The 22,350-nt window shown below is 40.4% G+C and overlaps 3 protein-coding genes across 3 annotated transcripts; all 3 read right to left on the bottom strand.

The window, feature by feature from the left end:
* Nucleotides 1-812: 812 nt before the first annotated feature.
* LOC307244557 (gamma-crystallin M3-like) lies at nucleotides 813-1,446 on the bottom strand (the record flags this gene model as incomplete). The annotated part of the gene is made up of 2 exons (XM_080019780.1): nucleotides 1,204-1,446; nucleotides 813-1,088 (listed from the first exon to the last, which is right to left on the bottom strand). Exons 1-2 carry the CDS (start codon nucleotides 1,396-1,398, stop codon nucleotides 813-815), a joined length of 471 nt encoding a protein of 156 aa, XP_079875906.1. The 5' UTR covers nucleotides 1,399-1,446.
* Nucleotides 1,447-13,585: 12,139 nt separating this feature from the next.
* On the bottom strand, nucleotides 13,586-14,203 carry LOC307244556 (gamma-crystallin M3-like; the record flags this gene model as incomplete). The annotated part of the gene is made up of 2 exons (XM_080019779.1): nucleotides 13,961-14,203; nucleotides 13,586-13,861 (listed from the first exon to the last, which is right to left on the bottom strand). The coding sequence occupies exons 1-2, from the start codon at nucleotides 14,153-14,155 to the stop codon at nucleotides 13,586-13,588; spliced, it is 471 nt and encodes a 156-aa protein (XP_079875905.1). The 5' UTR covers nucleotides 14,156-14,203.
* A 4,229-nt stretch (nucleotides 14,204-18,432) lies between these two features.
* LOC307244555 (gamma-crystallin M3-like) lies at nucleotides 18,433-19,064 on the bottom strand (the record flags this gene model as incomplete). The annotated part of the gene is made up of 2 exons (XM_080019778.1): nucleotides 18,822-19,064; nucleotides 18,433-18,708 (listed from the first exon to the last, which is right to left on the bottom strand). The coding sequence occupies exons 1-2, from the start codon at nucleotides 19,014-19,016 to the stop codon at nucleotides 18,433-18,435; spliced, it is 471 nt and encodes a 156-aa protein (XP_079875904.1). The 5' UTR covers nucleotides 19,017-19,064.
* Nucleotides 19,065-22,350: the final 3,286 nt, after the last annotated feature.

Below are 22,350 nucleotides of genomic sequence, written 5' to 3'. Positions count from 1 at the left end.
TAGTCTCACATAGTAGGATTTTAGTTGTGGGTTCACAAAATTCAGGAGAGTGCTTATTAAAGGCAACGCTATTATCTATATTTATTATACTCAACGTTTTCTGCAACTCAATCATATTTTTAATCTACTAACATGAATGTTAAGTAATGAGTTGTGAGTAGGTTTTCAAAGGAACAGGGTATTGTTCTTTGGCCAATTTGAAAGATCTATAAAAAGACAGTAAATTATATTATAATACCAGAACATATCATTAATCACTGAAAAGATACATTCACGGATATTGAGCCTACATATAAAAATCCAACTGCCAACCACCCATACAGATTCATAAACAAAATTTTCCGCTGAGTCATCTGATATTTCAATTTGATTGCTTCCTTGCATGTTTCAGGCAGATAAATACAAATTCAATCATGGTTTAAATTCCCTTTCACTTTCTATTTCTACCGTAACCTATTGTTTTCTGTTAAACATTAACTTACATAAAGATTTATTGAATGGCATATATTATTGATTTAATTAATGGTCAATGATGTTTTTATGGTTTGTAGCAGTGGGGGCTCATGACTAATATGGCTTACTGCTTATGGCTTATGGCTATTATGGCTATTCAAACTTGTTCTACAATGAGCTCCAAATAAAACTTTTATCTATCTTTTGTGTGTTTCAATAAAGTGCTGAATTGGCATTCGTAATCTGAAGATCCAGAAACTTAAAATCTTCCACACAAAACCTCAAATTTGTTACAGAAAATAATTGCAGCAAATCCAAAAATAAGTTAAATCATGATTTATTGATTTCAAAATGGATAGTTAGCACATGTCAGTGATACGCCTCATGCTCATGAACCTGGTGCCACTCATGCCCATCTCCCTGAAGCTCCTGTACTCTCCAGGCCTCATGTACATCATCCTGCCTCTGTACTGGGGCTGCTCGTACATCAGCCAGTGACCGTCCAACACGTGGCAGGACATACAGTCGTTCATGCGGTAACGGTCCTGGATGTTGTCACAGTCGTCCATCAGCTCGTTCATCTGACCACCAAAGTTCTCCCTCTCGTAGATCTTCATCCTGAACTGGCCTCTGTGCTGTTTTTAGAGTGAGATGAATATACAATCTGTTAAAATTAAATTATAAAACAAACTTTGTTAAGTAGTGAGGAAGGTGCTAGGTCTAGCCTTTGGATGTTCTTCTAACACCTACCATGGGGATCATACGGCAAGACCTGATGCCACTGCTCATGCCCATCATGTTCATGTAGTCGGAGTACTCGCCCCTCCTCATGAAGAACTGCTGGCCCATGAAGTTGGGACGCTCGTACACCATGAAGCAGCCGCTCTCCACCCTGCAGGACTGACACCTGCTCAGGTAGGAGGACATGTCGGAGCAGTCGCTCATGCACTCATAGGAGCGGCCCTGGAAGTTCCTCTCCTCGTAGAAGGTGATCTGTAACAAACCATGAGGCATTAGAGCAGCTTTGGCAGAATGTTGTACCATTATTTGTTTGTTCTGTATTAATCCATGTTCGTTGTCTTTAATGTTGAATATGTGTATTAATTCTTACCTTTCCCATGGTTATGCTTGTGGTGGGTCTGAAGGTCTCTCAGAGAACTGTTGGTGAACTGATACCCTGACTGGTTTAACCCCATACTTTTATACCTGAACAGACCCAAAGGGTGGGTGCCCCCCTATTGTCCATAGCCCTGACCAAGCAACATGCTATAGAAGCCCATAGTGTTGAGATGCTTAGTTATATTTCAACGGGGTCAAACTGCCTCAAGGACCTTCTGGATAGAGCGTTAACAAAGAGCAGGTCAAAGAGTCTCACAAAGTAGGATTTTATTAGTGAGTTCACAAAATTCAGTGGAGTGCTTATTAGAGGGGACACTATTATCAATATTAGTTACACTAAGGGTTTCCTGCAACTCAATTTATGTTTTCAATGTACTAACATGAATGTTGAGTTATGAGTTGTGATTTGTTTTTCAAAGGAACAGTGGATCATACTTTTGCCAGTTTGAAAGATCTATAAAAAAATAAATAATAATAATAATAATAAATATATATATATATAAATATATATATATATATATATATATATATATATATATATATATATATATATATGTGGCCCGGGATCTCTGCCTGCGGCTGCGTCTTGTGCCCACATTTGGAAATGGGTTGTACTGTATGTGTGTGCCCCAGGGGTGCAGTCTCTCCTCGTGCTCCCTGGGACTGGGTTATGCTGTATATGAATATACTGTTACTGTAATGACCCTGCATGCGTTGGGGACTTATGGTTGTTAGAATGTGTTATAGGGCGGGTGATTCCAAATCTTACGAGAAAGGGGAAGAGAGAGAAGGAGGAGAGGGAGAAGTGTTGGAGGTGTTGTGCACCTTTTTACGGGCATGTTTTGGCCCGGACAATGACCTGGAAGGAATAATAAACCCCAGTTAGTTATCACCACCGTGTCTCCTTCTGCCGATCGGAACATTATAATACAACTACTAACCGGTCATACAGATTCAGAAACAAAATTGTCCACCAAGTCATTTGATATTTAAATTTGATTGTTTCCTTTCGGTTAGAGTGAAAGTGGATGTAGAATTGAAGAAGAATTATCGCCAAGTATCATGATTTGTAGCAACCCTGTTCAAAATGTTCAAACAGTGTTATTGATGTGTTTATTGTTACCGGGTCCAGGAAGGTGGGGGAGAGAGACCGGGAGGAGGAAGGAGCGTCAGGTTGATGAGCCAGTGGGTCTGTTTTTCGGCGTGGTTACTGCTGAGAGCAGCCTATGCTGTTATTCAATAAATGCACTGGCTTACATTACATTACATTATTATCCCTTGTGTTTATTCAAAGCGTTGAGGGGAATGTGGCCATGTGGCACCACTACATTTCATGTCAGAAGTTAAACGCGAAACTACGTTAGCCTTTAGCTATGATGCAGTGGAACGGAGTTTAAAGAGGAAGTGGGGGAAATGGCATTATGCTTCGGTGTCGGGTCTGGCAACAGAGTTTGGACGTGCTTCGGTGGAACACTCTGGCTGCCGGATTGGCACATGGTGCAGATACCCTCCCCGGTGCAGTGACGCCGCCTCGGCATGAAGACATGGCTTACACACAGACTGTTCACAAAGATGGCAGCACCCTTGGCAATCAGGGACTGCTTAAAACACGAAAGTACTCCGGTATGGCTGAATCGGAGGATTTTCACGCCCAATTCGAACTGCTATCACAGCCGGAGGACAATAAACCTCTGCAGTTATCGTGGTGCCTGACAGATCATGCCTTAGCATACTTGTTGCTACTTAGCCCAGAGAAAAGAAGTGACGATGGAGCTTTGGTTGGGGCTCTGCAGAGGCAATTTGTGGGAGATTTGCAAAGATTGTGGGAGCTGGAGCTATAGAGAGCAGTCTGAGAGAAAGCAGTCCTATAATGAGAACTGCAGTGGACAACAGACAAGAGAAGCCTGCATGGGTGACGGCAATAACTTAACTGATCTGTGCGGTGTCTTTGTAATCACCACTCAGTGCCACACAACCTCGCCAACACCCCCTGGTCTGTTGGGAGTATGGTCAACCTGGCCATCTCCTCAGGCAGTGTCAGAGAAAGGTCAGTTACCAGGGAAACGGCTTGGGACCAGTATACACGGGGCGATACGGATCCCTGTCCTTGTGTCCCATGCCACTCCATCACCAGCCGGAGCTCCAAGTCATTGGCAGGAGCCCAACAGCACAGACGTGGGAGCTGGACTCTACTTCCCCCTGAAGCAGATGACACCGCGGAGTCCGCAATGGTGGTGGGTTTGACACATGTTGAGGATTTGTGCCACGTCCCCATGTCCCCATTGGCTGAGGCTGGATGCATGGCCCTTGTGGACACAGATTCAACTTCAACACTAACGAGGCCTGACGTTGTTCCAGCGGGGACACAATTGGAGCAGACTACAGTGCAGCTATGGACAGTGACTAGTGAGCTAGCCCCTATGCTGGGGAAGGGGAGGGTGACTATAGATGTGGGGGGTCTATCAGTAAGCTTCTATGTGTGGATGGCAGAGGTGTAGGACCCCTGTATACTGGGACTGGACTTCCTGAGGTTTGCTTGCTGCCTGCTGCACCTTGGGGAGAAAACACCGAGCTTCCCTGGGGGTCCCACTGTAAAATATGAATGATATTCCCCTCACAAAACCCAAGACCACACCCACTGGCTGTGAAAGCCGCAGAGACACAATGTGACATTACAAACCCCCCAGTCAGTAACGATAGCTCCCCATTACGAAGTTCAGTTGCTCAAGAGAGGTATTCCCCCACCCCTTAAGCACTTGGCAGCCCACCCCTTACGCCCCACACTCCTGCCGACAGACAGCCCCCCTCTCCGACAACACTCCCCACAACACATAGGCCACCTTCCCCTGTCCCAGCCAACCAAGAGGTGGATAGATTTTTGGCAGTGAGGGAGATATGGGAGCGCAAATGTGATGTGCTGGAGCCCTGGCAGTGGGAAGAGCTGTGGCAGGTGTTTTTGGGACATTTTTGCTTTGACAGATGGTGACGTGGGCCTGACACATCTGGTGCAGCATGAAATAGACACTGAGGAGGCTCAGCCCATCAAGACGTGTTCCCGCCGTCTTACCATGGCACACCGGGAGGCCACAGATAGCCCATGGGCTTCGGGGGCTGTGATGGTCGCAAAAAAATGGAGCCCCAAGATGAGATTCTATGTCGACTACAGACCCTGAACAGCGTGACCAGGACACACTCGATGCCCCGCATCGGCGAGTCACTGGACCTGGTATCCAGTTCGTCCTGGTTCTCCTCACTCGACCTGCTCAGTGGCTACTGGCAGGTCGAGTGAGGAGGTCGAGTGAGGTCTAACCTCAGGTCAAGTGAGGTCTAACCTTGGGCCCTCAGCCCCAAGGTTATACCAGAGAGAGTAGGGGGCTTTGGCAGTTTGCATCCTTAGCTTTGGATTGTGCAATGCCCCCCATTCTTGGATTGTGCAATGCCGGTGTCCTATGTTTCACTGTCACTAGGTTGGGCCTTGTGTGGTATTGGAAAGGATGGGTGAGGAGGTGTACAGGGTTCAGCTGCCACCCCGCGGGAGGAAGGTTGCACTGCAAAGGGACAGGTTGGCCAGGGGGGACTCTGATCCCCTTCAAGCCCTGGAACCCTCCCAAAGAGACAAGGACTCAAACAGCATCCCTTGCAACTCGCTTAGGCGGAAGGGAGCTAGCCTCTGACCACCAGGGGGCAAGAGTCTCCTTCCCACTGCACCAAATTCTCCAGATTCACTGTTTGTGTCCCTGTCCTCCCTTTCTCCAAGCATCGCCCCTGCTAGTCAGCGGGGTGGCCCTGTCCACCAGACCGAGTCGCTTTTGCCAATACCAGGATCACGACCCCAAAGACTGAGAAGGACCCGATCATATCAGATACTTTGTTTGATCCCTCGGGATGAGAGACTTTGTAAGGGGGGAGCAGCGTAGGTTGCCACGTGTGCCGGGTTGCGGGAAGAATGGTTGTGTAGTTTCTTGATGATTTTGATGTGTTGATGAAGAAGGAGTGACCTCTGACGCTGACTTGATTAAAATAATAGGTTTATTACAAAAGAACAGCATCAGACCACACTTGCCATGGTTCATCCAGGAGAGAACAAAGCCGGAAGTATTCTCTGCTGAATAAACTCGGGAGTGTCTCTTTATGCTTGTCCAGAGACAACGTCACCCATCTGATTCCAATTTATGGGTCAAAGTTATCAAAGTCAAAGTAACCTCACTTATCACCGGGGCCCCTGGCAATGGGCTCTCTCCCTTGGGACCCCTGGCACCATCTGTTAGTAATTATATTATACAATAGGGACTTTCTTGGGATGCCAACCATTCCAGACACTTCAGTTTCGTGGGTGTTCACGTAAGGTGTGTGGGGAAAGAATCTGCCACACGAACAATGGCGCAAGTGAGGGGGAGGTCCAATGATGTCATCCTGCATAATAATTAGCCACGTGCTTCTGTATAATGTGTACAAGTAAACAAATAAGGATAACTATAATTTAAACAAACATTCCAAGTAATAATTATAATGAAATGAATCTGCTCTAACGCAAATGTATCTTTCTTTAATTGTCCTTTGTTCACAGCGCTACAATATTGCTTGCGCGATCAGAGATATTCTACGCAGGAAGATAAAATGCGTGAGCGGCTGTTTGTGTTGTGCGCGGCTCCTCTATATCCTCACATGTGGATCTAATTTGCGCTGGCAGAAAAAAAATTGCGCTCCTAAAAAAATGATTTGGAACCTCTGTGAAAGGGTACATAAAACGTATGGCAGAAAAAACAACTGAGAGGCAAAGCCCCCTTTGCCCCCTTGTGGCGCCAGGACTGCTTATGGCTCATATGGCTTATGGCTATTATGGCTATGTAACAGAGTTAAAAATGTAGTTTTGATTATGTGTGAGTTTCGCCAGAGTTAAGCAGTCTAAAATTGTACTATTTCTAATGGGGCCTCTTTAGAGTTGTGGTGTGCTACAGGTCTGGTGGGTTTTGTCCATTGCGTGTTGCTGTACTTCTTTAGAGCTGTGTTGAGACAGAGGTATGTGAATAGTAAAAGTGCTCCTTGTATTGTATTTTGTTTGAGGAGAAAGACATAATTTGGGTGGTATATTTTAATGCAGTAGCCTGTAAAGTGCCAACACCACGACATTCTATGAAAACATTTTATGTGTTGTCTTCTGTTTCCAGGTGTTAGAGAATTTCTCCTGCATAGTCGGTGATGTTAATCTGCCCGCTACAGGAAAACGAAACTGAGAGTATTAAAGATTTTTATTCTGCAGAATAAAGAGAAAGATTCAGAGCTGCTCTAAAGCCATGTTCTGACCAGTCTACCCCTACTACTGACGAAGATTGTGTGCCATTGGTCAAGTGTCATTTGCTGTGCTCCCTCAATCATTGATTCAGGGGGGTCAAATCAATCATGAGAGCTCATACAATGGTTTAACAGTCAAACTCAGGTCACAGGTACAATCTGACAATGCCGTAAAACAAACACACAATGCTCTGTCAAGTTACCCCCTCCACAAAAGGTTGAGTGAGGATGGAATATGATCTGTTTTTCTCAATATGACAATAGGCACTGTTTAGAAAACAGTCTCTCATATAAACTCTGAGAGACTTATTAAAACCCAGAGGCAATGTGTTTTAAAAGCTACATAACATACAAAAGGCTATTGTCCTATATAATTCATTTAAAACATCATTCAAAGAATTGATCATGTGTATTTTTCTCTCACACTCCCTAATTTTGTTCCTACTGGAACAATAGCTCAAGGAAAATGCAATAATGCAAAAATTTCAGAAAGGATCAGAAAATGACATACAAATTGAATATAATACAATTATACTGCAGAGATATCCTTAAGAATTCTATCTTGTTGAAATCAACACACATCTAATACTAAATTTAACTATATAAACACGTAACCAAATTTCCCAGACAGAATTCAAGAACATCTCCACCTCAAATTGGCCAGAACTCTGTTCCAACATTTGACTAGAGAAGATTAAAAGACCATTAAGTTATCTTCACTATACTATGACAACAGACGAGGAAAAATCCAAGTCTTACTGAGGGAAAAATCCTGTGTGAAGCCATTCTACAATTCTAACCAAAAAACAAAAAAAAAATCATGAATCAAAAAATGAAATAAACAAACTTAGAGGGATTCCACAAAAACATAATGCTATGCAGATTAAGCAATGGTTATCACTTAATAATGACAATAACAAAATTCATTGTGTGAAGATAATGACTAACACATCCTATAAGTAAGGACAAACCTAATTAGATAAACATCTTCACATCTCATCATCTCAATCATCATCATAAGGTGGTTTCCAATCATCTAGTGGTATGGAGACAAACTGTCTCGATGTCATATTAGTAATCATCTTACGAAGGATAGGTATTATGCACGCTAGACAGCAGCATAGCATCAAACACATTATCATTACAGGTATCAATATTTTTATGAGCATAGAAATCCAGGGTCCCAGTGCATTTCTTAGCCAAATAAATAGGTCCCAAGTGTTAGCTTGGGCTTTCATTAAATCATCATGTAACCCTTTTATAGCTTGTATGGATAAAGACAAATTCCCTGATTCTACATCATTGGCAAGAATGTAAGTACAACACGACTCCCCTATCATAGCACATATACCTCCTTGTTTATCACTCATTATGTCTAGTGCCATACGATTCTGAAGAACCATTTAATGGTTCAAAGTTAATTCTTGTTTAACAGCTTCTTCTGCTAGGATAGTTGCATTAATGAACAGTAACAGTCCATCATTTTTTTTATAGAATGCATTTCTCGAATGTTGCCTGAACATAATCCCATCCACACAATCCATTAATAAAGTAAATTCTAAAAGTGATAAATAGTAAACTGGACAATCTGATCACTACTGGTTTATTCATATGTGGCTTTTGTCGACAGAAGACAGACCTAACCGCATTGGTTTCCCGGTCAGCACTTCATCCTGGGACAGTCCTGTAACACCATGTGATCGTCGTGGCATTCCCGTCATCACTAATGTCAGGAATGAAAGTCAGTTGAGCTTACCTTTACTGGGATTCCATGAAGAAAATCATGTCAGTTATCACCAAACAATATTTTAACGATGACAGGGAGTCAGCTTGATGAAATCCATCATGAGGTGTTGGATGTGACTGGCGGTAGAAACTCCTTTTCCTGCATTGTTCTAAGCACAATCATTATGTTTACTTAATTCTCTAACTAACCCTGATTTTTGACAAATGGTACTTACCATCTGTCAAACAAGCAAAACAATGAAAAACTAGCGGGAGGGATCCGGCTCAGTACATACAGTACCAAATGGCTCTGCCACTACAATAATTCAGTGCAGGATGCCTTTGAGTAGAGAAAAAACAAGGTTAGTAAGGAATTCTGTGTCCTCATCTGTGGAGGAGACAACCATCTTTGTTAGACAAGAGCAATATTGGCTACAGTGGCTTTGTTGGCTGCATTGGCTCCAACATTTCCTGTAGAGATAGGGTCAAGTACATTAATGTAAACACAATAGGAAAATCAGAATCGGGTTTATGACATCAAAACATCAAACGGATGTTCTGTATGCCTCATTAATCAGCTACACTGCACCGTATCTCAACTGCCTGTACATATTCATGCAACCAGATAAAACAAAAGACAGTTTACAACAGATAGAAAGCCAAACACAACCGGTTGTACAAAGATAGACAAACACTGTGTTATACAAAAAACAGATGACGGATGGGCAAACAAAACGAAAACCCTCCTTTTTGTTGTACATATGAGTTTAAATTGTAGTTTAACTTTTCAAGAACTTCAGTAGCAAGATCTGGGTGGGGCGGGGGGCAAGCAATCGTATGAATCTACATAAGGGGGAAGAAGAGAAGTTGGAATAAGCAAAGTGAAAGTTGCATTTGTTGATGATGGAGAGGTGTTGCCGGAGAGAAATGAGCTGCTTCTTAACCAGATAAAGGCTACAACATGTAATAAACCCAACAACCCTGGTACCAAGTTTCCGAGCATAGTGTGCAACAAGACGTAATTCATCTCCATAAAATTGCAACAACACAGCTAACATAAAACCATCTCCCTCATCCACAGTTAAAGTAATCCAGCAAACCCATCATGGAGCAGGTGCAAAAGCTTGTTTGAAAAGCAACAAAACGTTCTCCCATCTAATGGCTGGGCGGGCATTTCCTCATTCCACAATCCGAAAACAACAATAACAGCCAAGAAAGGCCATGACAGGGTGCCACCCTGAGGAGAGTATTTTAGGAAGTCCTTTGTATCCATGACACAAGCAGATCAATAAACCATCAACATTCCAATTTGTGTGCTGCCATTAATAAACTCAAAATTGGTGAAAATAAATTTCTGTTATGTGGCAGAAGAATTACCGGAGGCTCCACATAACTTCAACAATAAGTTAAACAACTAGAGAGGGTAAGGAACAAATGTGATTCACATACCAAAACATTTTAAAATGTAGCATTCAATTTTAAATTTCAAATTTTATATAATTTTTATTTATACCCTAAAAGGTACAATTCATAACTGCAAACATACAGCCTAAAATCTCATAGAAGTCATCAATCGAATAGAAGCATAACTGGCATTGATCAATAACATTTGATCAACTATCCATTATCTCACGGTAAATTTACGTTACCTAACTCCGAAAAAAAATCACATAATTATATGTTAAGCTTTGAACTGCTAGTCTTACCTTTGACCTTTTGGTCACATAATTCTGCAGTCTGATTAGAGAAAATCGATAGGTTATTGGGCATTTCCAATCAGATTAACACACACCTTTGTCTATAATCTGTGCCTAATTCTGTTTCTACTTAATAATTTAATTTACTAACTATTCAAACTTTCCCATAAAATTTTAGAAAGTTATTTGTTTTAAATTTGCCAATATTCTTAATACAATGTCGTTTTTCTTAGACAACACTTAATAATCTGTGTATAAGACAACACACACAGAAGCAGCCCCTATGGTAATCACACAGATATCATTTTCAAGCAGGACTTCAGGTGGTCAGTTATTCCACAGCTCTCAGTTGGAGTTGAAAAAAATTCCATGTTGTTTTGTCTGATGCATTGACATCACTGAATGCAGGTCCAAAGGAGCACAGTTGATCAGACTCCTCAACTGTGCACTTTGTTGTGCACAACACTTTTTTCTGCTTGCATTTGATTTCACATAACAGAACTTTGTTCGTTGTTCAGAAAATGTCCCAAGTTATTCAGGCTGAAGTTGGCCAAACTGGATCTCTATATACATGGTCTTCACAGACCTTCTCGGAAATGCAGGAGTAGGCATGTCTCTCAGCAGGATTTCAGGAAAATAGGAATGTCCTTTGGGCCTGTGTTAAAAGCCCTGGGGTGCTTAATGTGATTGTTTGCAGACACTACAGAAGATGAAGAGAGGTCCACCACTGCAAAAGGCAGTGTCATAAAGATAATAACTCCAGGGTTCTCTGGCAACAGTATCCCTGAGTGACAACACAGAAATCATTAACTCAGCATCTGAACATTGCTTCAACAACTAGGTCAATTTAGGAGAATCTCATATTTAAATAAGAACTAATCAATATGATTCTGCTTCTCGAGGGCACTCTGTAATATCTGATAATAATTTTAACAATCAAGCTCAATATGAGGCATAGAGCTGAATTCAATCAGGGTCTTTCCATTTATATGCTTGCATGCATTTCCTCTCACAATAATTTCAATTGAACCTATTAAAAAATCTAATTTGCAAATCATTTAAATACAAATAGCAATAATGTCAATTATTAATTGTCAATAATACAAGGACTTTTGAATGCTGGACATGTTATGTCCTTACTCAGTTGTAGAGCAATTTTCTTTGATCAATCCTGTTGTCAGTCCTCCAGGTCTTCCCAATCAGATGCAGTCACATCTACACTGGTCAAAAGTCAAGACTGCAGCCTTGTGGATTCCTATTCAAATGAAACTGCAGAAATAAAACACTGAATAGACGGGTTGGTTAATCCATCAACACAATTACAACATTAATCGATTCACAAGATATTTTCAAATTAAAACTTAAACTGTATTCAATTTATTTTAGTGTTTCAATTTTTAGTAAGTAAACATATGCATTGCATTACTTCTCTTGTGTACAAAACAAAACTATTTATTTATACAAAACTACTAATTATTCCTCTTTGTTAAACTACTTGCTAAGTTTCATACTGAATATCAACAGCTACCTTATTCAATGTAAAATTGAGATCACTTCTAGAGTAAATATAAATAAATGAATAAAAATTTTAATGCTGTTCGATTAAACCATAACAATTACCAGCCTTACCCAAAAAAGTAACCGGTAAGGATTTGAACATACAAACACTATTGTATATCATAGAGGGGAAAAAAGCAAACAAACAAAAACCCTAATAGAGTACCTGATTACTCAGTACAACATGTTGTATACATATATATTTTAATCATCTATTATATATATATATATATATATATATATATATATATATATATATATATATATATATATATATATATATATATATATATATATATATATAATTATTATTATTTTTAATCACATGAGAGTGTTGTCTTTATTTTCTAAACCTGCATCCCAATACACCGAACGACTGACAGGTGGCTTCTGTTATTATTATTATTATTATTATTATTATTATTATTATTATTATTATTATTATTATTATTATTATTATTATTATTATTATTATTATCAATTATACTTTTGTTATTAATTGATTTCATCATAACACCAGAAGTTCCTTACCTACCCTCAACGCTTTTGCTAGGAGGGAACAAGATTACCATTCTGCTTTCTTCCACTCAACACTTTACTAAGAGGGGTCAAGAGTAATCTATAATAATCTGCTGTCCTTCCTAGCTTGCGCAGCATGCAGCTGGCGACCTTCAACTATCCTCTAGATCGATACAATCTTTAAGCTTACTCAAAGCTATTTCCTTCAATCTTCCCTGATCGGCACAATATCTAAGCTTACTCAAAGCTTTTTCCTACGATCTTCCCTGATTGGTACAATATCTTGGTAAGTCATCACCTTCATTTGTTCGGGATCTCGTTTTCTCTGCTGGATCTGCCCTCAGGTCCAGACGACTCCTTCTTGGATATCTAACGGCCGGTCTCTGACTGCTGTTGTGCACACAACCTGGACATGAAGAGGTCTCATCATCATCGCTAGATTATTGGAGAATTTTTCCTGCGCAGTTGGTGAGGTTAATCTGCCTGCTACAGGGAAACAAAACTGATAGTATTAAAGATATTTATTCTGCAGAATAAAGAGAAAGATTCAGATTCAGATTCTACCCCTACTACTGATGAAGAGAGTTTGTGTGCCATTGGTCAGGTGTCATTTATAAGACTGTGCCCCTCATCAATTGATTAAATCAAATCAATCATGAGAGCTCATACAATGGTTTAACAGTCAAATTCAGGTCACATTCTAATCTATGCCATAAAACAAACACACAATGCTCGGTCAAGTTGCCCCCTCCACACAAGGTTAAGAGAGGATGGAATGTGATCTGTTTTTTTCAATACAACAATAGGCACTGTTTAGAGAGGTCTCTTCATATAAACTCTGAGAGACTCATTAAAACCCAGAGGCAATGTGTTTTAAAAGCTAAAGCTAAAGAATTGATCATGTGCATTTTTCGCTCACACAGGGCTTCTTTGAAAATAAAACAAAAAGAAGATAAAAATCACATCGTTGTCCGTCAGTTCTTGACTGAATGACCACCATTACAGCTACTTCAACTCGTTCTATAATGAACTCCAAAGAAACTTTTTATCTATCTATTGTGTGCTTCAATAATCTTCTGAATAATAAACTCATTTGGCATTCATAATCTGAAGCTCCAGAAACTGAAAAAGTTCCACACAAAACCTCAAATTTGTTACAGAAAATAATTGCAGCAAATCCAAAGATAAGTTAAATCATGATTTATTGATTTCAAAATGAAAAGTTAGCACATGTCAGTGATACGCCTCATGCTCATGAACCTGGTGCCACTCATGCCCATCTCCCTGAAGTTCCTGTACTCTCCAGGCCTCATGTACATCATCCTGCCTCTGTACTGGGGCTGCTCGTACATCAGCCAGTGACCGTCCAACACGTGGCAGGACTGGCAGTCGTTCATGCGGTAACGGTCCATGATGTTGTCGCAGTCGTCCATCAGCTCATTCATCTGACCACCGAAGTTCTCCCTCTCGTAGATCTTCATCCTGAACTGGCCTCTGTGCTGTATTTTGAGTGAGATGATCATACAATCTGTTAGAATTCAACTATAAAACGTGCTTTGTTGCATGGTCTAGTCTTTGGGCGTTCTTCTAACACCTACCATGGGGATCATACGGCAAGACCTGATGCTGCTGCTCATGCCCATCATGCTTGTGTAGTCGGAGTACTCGCCCCTCCTCATGAAGAACTGCTGGCCCATGAAGTTGGGACGCTCGTACACCATGAAGCAGCCGCTCTCCACCCTGCAGGACTGACACCTGCTCAGGTAGGAGGACATGTCGGAGCAGTCGCTCATGCACTCATAGGAGCGGCCCTGGAAGTTCCTCTCCTCGTAGAAGGTGATCTGTAACAAACCATGAGGCATTAGAGCAACTTTGGCAGAATGTTGTACCGTTACTATTTGTTTGTTTTGTATTAATCAATATCAGTTGTCTATAACGTTAAATATGTGTATTAATTCTTACCTTTCCCATGGTTTTGCTTGTGGTGGTTCTGAAGGTCTCTGAGAGAACTGTTGGTGAACTGATACTCTGACTGGTTTAACCCTGTACCTTTATACCTGAACAGACCCAAAGGGTGTGTGCCCCCCCTATTGTCCAAAGCCCTGACTGAGCAACATGCTATAGAAGCCCATAGAGTGTTGAGATGCTTTGTCATATTTCAACAGGGTCAGACAAAGAGCAGGTCAAACAGTCTCAAAAAGTAGGATTTTTGTTGTGGGTTCACACAATTTGAAAGATCTATAAAAAACAGTAAAGAATATTGTCATACCAGAATATATCATTAATCACTAAAAACTTACATTCTTCGATATTGAACCCATAAATACAAATATAATTGCTCACTGGTCATTTGGATTAACAAACAAAATTGTCCGCTGAGTCATCTGAAATTTAAATTTGATTGCTTCCTGCCATTGAGTTATAATCAGAGTGTTGAGATTACACTTACTGTATTTTTCTATTTCAATGTGTGAGACTCCAGCCAGTATTTTTCCACCTTGTACAGTACAAGGTCATTTTTACTCATATCCCAAGACTCGTTAAAACCAATCTATTCTCCTAGAAACACCCACTTTTTTTGCTCAATTTCTCCTTTTCTAAATTGGATAATATCCTGATGCGATTAAAGAATATTTAGAACATTGCTTGAACTACTGACTGGTCTCAGATCTGTTCTCCAGCCGGCTGTCTGCTTTCAGATCCTTCCCGGTCTAACCACTTAAGCTGATAGAAAAAGATCACAACAACTTGGTGTCAGAAGTGGGATTCCAGACTAAGGTAAGACCTCAAACTAAATTTGGAATTGTTCAGCAGATGTGAATGACACATCTAAGGAAGCGCATACATACGTCAAAAGCCTTGCCTATGGTAGTCCAAGGCATGCCCTCACGTTTAAGGGGCTGTGGCAGTCTGTGCTACGCTGGTCGAGGACGCTGAAAAGGTGACGTTATCACACCCAGTGCACTTACACATAACACGCTAACATTGCAACACATGACAGCTCAGAAACGCAGTGGGTTCAGGCCATTCTAATGTCTACTGACGAGCTGAAAATATGCACCTCATCCACCTCAAATACTTCCTGTCTATTACACTCCCTTCTTCACACATATATGATAACTGAATCCCATGACCGTTTACATGAGATCACACAGTGTTTGTCTGCTCGCTCAGACTTACAGTCCACCCCCTTGCTGGATGGCAAACACATTTATGTGGATGGAGCATGCTCCAGACCGTGCAAGGGGGTCTATCTAACCTGCTATAGTGTGTGTGAATTGCCCAACACTATTAATGAGGCATATTCCTTATCTTATGCATCAGCACACGCTGCCAAAATTGTTGCATTAACACGTGCGTGCATATTGTTTAAAGGACAAAAGTTGACTGTATACACTGACTCTCGATATGCTTTTGGTGTAGTGCATGACTTTGGCAAATTATGGCAACGGAGAGGTTTTTTGTCGGCAGAGGGTTAACCTTTCTCAGTCTCTACATTGATGTCTGATCTTCTTGCAGAAATCTCGCTCTGTCCCATTGGCCGTGGTAAAGGTAAAAGGACATAGCACGTTCAGAGATCAGTGTCAGACTGGAAATTTGTTGATGTGGTAGAAGAGAGGGAAGCAGCTCAGTCACCTGAGTCACCTCATTGCGCTAGGTCATGTATTTTTTTTATTCTTTGGCGTATAATGAACACTGCCTTTGGTTGATATAATTTATTTACAGGCTAATGCTATGCAGGCCGATATTGAATATTTACACTCAAATGCGTTTTAGTGCTCTCACCAGATGGCCCCCTACATGACCCGGATGATCGAATCCTATTGCGCAGCATCAGTATTGCCTTTTGTTGTCCGTCATTTTCACGGCGTGTCACCTGTTAAACAAAGAGGGGCTTCAGGGCTTAAAAACTTGTTTTTGTATAAATGGCACCTCGAACAGTAAAAATAATCCTATCGTCATGTCTTGAAGTGCACGTACTAACATTGGTCATCCAAACGACCAGCGCCAGGCTTTACCGCCGCCTGATGCTCCATTTCAATCATTACAGATTGACTTCAATCATGTGCATAAAATAGGCCCTCTACAATACATGCTTGTAATTGTAGATCAATTCTCCAAATGGCTCGAGGCATTCCCATGTTCGAAAGAAAATGCTCAAACAGTCGTGAAAATATGAGAAAAATAATTTATTCCTAAATTCGGAATACCAATCAGTATTAACAGTGACAACGGTACTCTGTTTAACTCCAAGGTAACACAGAAACTGTGTAAATATCTGGCGGTTGAATATAAATTTCGAACCAAGGTACGGCTCTCCAACCACTGTGATAAGCTGTTACCTGCTGCTCACAAGACTCAACCTCTCCATACAACAAGGGCCAAAAGCCCCCGGCCCTGCACGAGAACAATCAGCCCAGCTAAGGGCGAATCCACAGGAATCCCCAGAAGATGATGATCGGGATCCTCCTTGTCGCACAACACCTTATTTTAGATTCAATACAAACAGTCATAAAAAAAAGAAATCATAAAAACAGTCATAGGGAAGAAATAAATGTATTATGTTTGGCATTGTTGATAACTTTAGGCTTTGTATGTGTAGGAACCATGTTTTGGTACTCCCAACCACTTCCTTACCACTATAACCCTAACGCATGACGACACTGACTCGGCGCAACAACACGTTAACATCCCTGCTGACGACCTACAGTCTGACCGTGACCTCTATCCTACCTCTGACTGGACCCCGAATAAAGATTGTACAATGATGACTTATCCACAATGGCATACCCCTGTAACTGATGTCTGTAAATTCCTCCCTTCTGGTTTAACACCATCTTTGCTTTACAACTGGCCCACCATTTATGTCCCACGTTCTCAATGTCACCCCTCGTACTCCGTACTCCTGTGTACTCTCTACTCACTGCATTAACTGGGAAACGGGACTATTTCCTGTTCCGCCACTCGCCACCCGATGATAACATGTATACACTGTCTCTGCGTGTGCCGATGTTCTCCACCCAACCTTCTCGTTCTTAGGCAATGCTGGCCCCTCTATTTCTTTTTGGGGATGAAGTGATATTATGTGATATTATGTGGTACTGTTTTTTTTATATTTTAATATACTTTCTATTTTTCACATTTCTGTATTTCTATAACTTGTTCATAATTTGAATGTTTTTTCGTTATCTTTCGTTTTGTTAATTTTTTCAAATTTTTGATATTATGTTCATTTGTTTGTGTTTTCCTTTCAGGACAAAAGATGGAAAGTGATGGAAAGTGAAATTTTACTCTGCACTTTTCCATTTCAATGTCTGAGACTCCAGCCAGTATTTTTCCATCAAGTACAAGGTCATTTCCACGATCTCCAAAGACTGGTTGAAAACAGTCCATTCTGCTTGAGACACCCACTTCTTTGTTAAATTTCTCCTTCTCTGAAATATATAATAATTTAAAGAACATTTAGAACATTGCTTGAACTATCACTTGGTCTCAGCTCTGTTCTCCAGCTGACTGTCTGCTTCCAGATCCTTTCCATTTCAACCACTCAAGCCTAATAGAAACAGATCATAATAGAATGAGAATGTGGAATTTAAGAGGAATTAACTCCACGGTGTGAAAATATCATGATACTGTATATTGCAAAGCAGATTAATACAATTTTAACAATGGTTTAAATTCCCTTTCAATTTCAATTTACATCACAACTCAGTGTTACCTTTAAACATTATCTTCCATAAAGATTTATGGAATGGCATATGTTAATGATTTAATTAATGCTCATTGAGGTTTTTGTGGTTTGTAGCAATGGGGGCTTATGGCTAATATGTACTAATATGTAATATGTGCCAATACTTGAACTCATTCTATAATGAACTCCGAATATTTTATTTATTTATCTATTGTGTATTTCAATAAAGTGCTGAATAAAAAACTCATTTGGCATTCATAATCTGAAGCTCCAGAAACTGAAAATGTTCCATACAAAACCTCTACTTTGTTACAGAAAATAATTGCAGCAAATCCAAAAATAAGTTAAATCATGATTTATTGATTTCAAAATAGATAGTTAGCACATGTCAGTGATACGCCTCATGCTCATGAACCTGGTGCCACTCATGCCCATCTCCCTGAAGCTCCTGTACTCTCCAGGCCTCATGTACATCATCCTGCCTCTGTACTGGGGCTGCTCGTACATCAGCCAGTGACCGTCCATCACGTGGCAGGACTGGCAGTCGTTCATGCGGTAACGGTCCATGATGTTGTCGCAGTCGTCCATCAGCTCATTCATCTGACCACCGAAGTTCTCCCTCTCGTAGATCTTCATCCTGAACTGGCCTCTGTGCTGTTTTTTGAGTGAGATGAACATACAATCTGTTAGAATTCAACTATAAAACGCTTTGTTAAGTGGTGAGAAAGGTCCAGGGTCTAGTCTTTGGACGTTCTTCTAACACCTACCATGGGGATCATACGGCAAGACTTGATGCCACTGCTCATGCCCATCATGCTTGAGTAGTCGGAGTACTCGCCCCTCCTCATGAAGAACTGCTGGCCCATGAAGTTGGGACGCTCGTACACCATGAAGCAGCCGCTCTCCACCCTGCAGGACTGACACCTGCTCAGGTAGGAGGACATGTCGGAGCAGTCGCTCATGCACTCATAGGAGCGGCCCTGGAAGTTCCTCTCCTCGTAGAAGGTGATCTGTAACAAACCATGAGGCAGCTTTGACAGAAGGTTGTACCAGCAGTGTTCCTTTGTTCTGTATTAATCAATGTCTGTTGTATTTAATGTTGAATATGTGTTAATTCTTACCTTGCCCATGGTTATGCTTGTGGTGGTTCTGAAGGTCTCTGAGAGAACTGTTGGTGAACTGATACCCTGACTGGTTTAACCCCCTTCTTTTATACCTGAACAGACCCAAAGGGTGTATGCCCCCCTATTGTCCAAAGCCCTGACCAAGCAACATGCTATAGAAGCCCATAGATTGTTGAGATGCTTAGTTATATTTCAACGGGGTCAAACTGCCTCAAAGACCTTCTGGATAGAGCGTTAACAATGAGAAAATTTGGATTTTAGCAGTGGGTTCACAAAATTCAATAGAGTGCTTATTAGAGGGGACACTATTAGCTATATTAGTTATACTAAGGGTTTTCTGCAACTTAGTAATATTTTCAATGTACTAACATGAATGTTGAGTTATGAGTTGTGATTAGTATGGTGTGGGGGTGGTGTGGATTAAGGACCCACACCTGTCTTGGGTCTAGGTAATTGGGGCCAGGATGAGGGTGGCTGTAAGCCTGGTAATCGACAGAGCAATCAAAACACAACAGGTAAATCACCCATCTGCTCCCGACTTGTTAGATATTGCCACTCTCTACGCCAATTTACGGTTGTGTTTGCAACATGTTTGTCTGTGTCTCTGTGTCGGAGGGCCCTGAAAATGCCACTTGAGTGCCGTGTGGCAGGCCGAACTGCCACAATTAGTTTTTCAAAGGAACAGGGGATTGTACTTTTTGCCAGTTTGAAAGATATAATATACCTTTCAAACTGGGAATAAAATCTGATATTACAATAGCCTTCACTGTTTTTTATATGATAAAAAACAGAGAAGGGTATTGTCATACCAGAATATATCATTCTATTTAAAAAGATACATTCTCATATATTGAGCCTATAAATATACGGCAAATACTAATAGGTCATACAGATTCACAGAAAAAAATAGAGTCATCCATTATTTAAATGTGACTGCTTCCTGCCATTGAGTTACAATGGAAGTGAATGTTGAATTTAAGAAGAATTACCTCCACAGTGTAAAAGTATCATGATATGTTTGTTACAAAGCAGATAAATAGAAAATTAACTACAGTTTCAATTACGTTTCAATTCCTATTTCTGTCACAACTCACTGTTTACTGTTAAACATTTACTTCCATAAAGATTTATTGAATGGCATATATTAATGGTTGTTATAATGTCAGTGAGGTTTTTGTGGTTTGTAGTGTAGTTTCTTGATGAATTTGATGTGTTGATGAAGAAGGAGAGACCGCTGACGCTGACTTGAGTAAAATAATAGATTTATTACAAAAGAACAGCATCAGACCAGACTTCACCTAGGAAGTCCAGGAGAGAACCAAGCCGGAAGGATTCTCTGCCGAATAAAATTTGGGGGGCTCTTTTATGCTTGTATGCATGTTCTTCGTAATTATCTTATACGATGGGGCTGTCTTGGGACGCCACACTCTCCAAGACACCTCAGTAGCAGTGAAAATCTTACTTCCACAAATTGTATTTTCCACAGTACTGGAAACCAGTCAATGCTACCCAAAACAACAAGTAATCCACACTGACCAAAGCAGTTCATATATTTGTGATTTTTTTTATTAGACCAGCAGAACCAGTTAAATTTTACTGGATTTTGGAACCATAGCCAGAAACCTTTCATATGGTTGCCTTCTTAACCTTCAGGCTTTGACTAGCCTAAAATGTAGCTGGTTTTATCTGTAGGTCTACTTTCTGAGGAAGGTTCATGTTGCTATAAAATCATATCTTTGCACTTCAGAAATTCAGATTCACAGCTTTCCTTAAATGCTATTGAATCATATGCACATCAAATGCACACATGAATTTTATTTTAAGTCATTTTAATTCATAAGTTGCTAAAATTTTAAGTAAACTTGAGTTTTAAGTGATACCCAACGGAATCCTTTCTTGTTTGTGGTGTGGTGTTACCAGCTAATCTTCCCTGGATGTTTTACTGAGTTGTATTTCATTCATGCATATGACATTCAATTCTATTTGAAACACCAGAGGATAACATACTGTAACCAGTGCGCACAGCAGTAGAGTGTAAAGAGGGACACTTCATTGAACAAAGGGTGAGAGCATAGGGCAGTGAGGAGATGGTGAGGGAGGGTTGTAGGGTCTGGTCCAGACCCTACAACCTCAGCTCATGTACATGCCAGTCAGGATGAGGCTTCAGCTGAAATCAGGAGTTGGCGGCTGTTGGCGGCTGATGAGTCCTCTCAGTCTCGGCAGAAACAAGCAATACTCAGGTCTGGAGGCAAGCGCTTGACTGGCCGATGGCTGGCTGGCTCTCCTTTATGGGGCTGCTAAGGAGCCCTGCTAATGTTAATTTATTTTGGTCTCTATTATACGAAAGAGGCATTGTAAAAACAATCCTTTCAAAACCAACCAGACTGTGACACTTCATTCTCTAAAAAGGTCAAAGTCAAGCCTAAGCCACTGGTTAAATGATTTATCTTGCCTCTATTGAACTGCAGGCATCCACCAGCGTTAAATATTATGCAGTTTCTTACCAAGACTCCTGCAAATGATCTCTAATAGGTTTGCAATACCTTTAAGGTTATGACACACAGAAAGTAATTGTCTATAGGCAACCATGCCAAATATAAAATGGAGTCATAGCTTCATATTCAGTCAATAATGATTTATTTATATAGTTAGATTAATAGTCTTCTCTTATTAATGTTCTTGCAATACACCCCAAACCATTCAATACAATCTATGTAATGGAACTTATTGTAACTGAAATTATATCACTTTCTAATGGCATGACATCCTTTCTAAAAAAAAACAAACTAAAAAAACAATTTATAGCAACTAATGCACTTTTAAAACTTCCATAACTTCCATAAAGATTTATGGAATGGCATATATTAATGATTTAATTAATGCTCATTGAGGTTTTTGTGGTTTGTAGCAATGGGGGCTTATGGCTAATATGTACTAATATGTAATATGTGCCAATACTTGAACTCATTCTATAATGAACTCTGAATATTTTATTTATTTATCTATTGTGTATTTCAATAAAGTGCTGAATAAAAAACTCATTTGGCATTCATAATCTGAAGCTCCAGAAACTGAAAATGTTCCATACAAAACCTCTTCTTTGTTACAGAAAATAATTGCAGCAAATCCAAAAATAAGTTAAATTATGATTTATTGATTTCAAAATGGATAG

Source organism: Zeus faber (assembly GCF_960531495.2).
Source record: "Zeus faber genome assembly, chromosome: 18".
Taxonomy (NCBI): domain Eukaryota; kingdom Metazoa; phylum Chordata; class Actinopteri; order Zeiformes; family Zeidae; genus Zeus; species Zeus faber.
The sequence above is the reverse complement of the archived record's forward strand: the minus strand, read 5'-3'. Positions and strand labels throughout refer to the sequence as shown.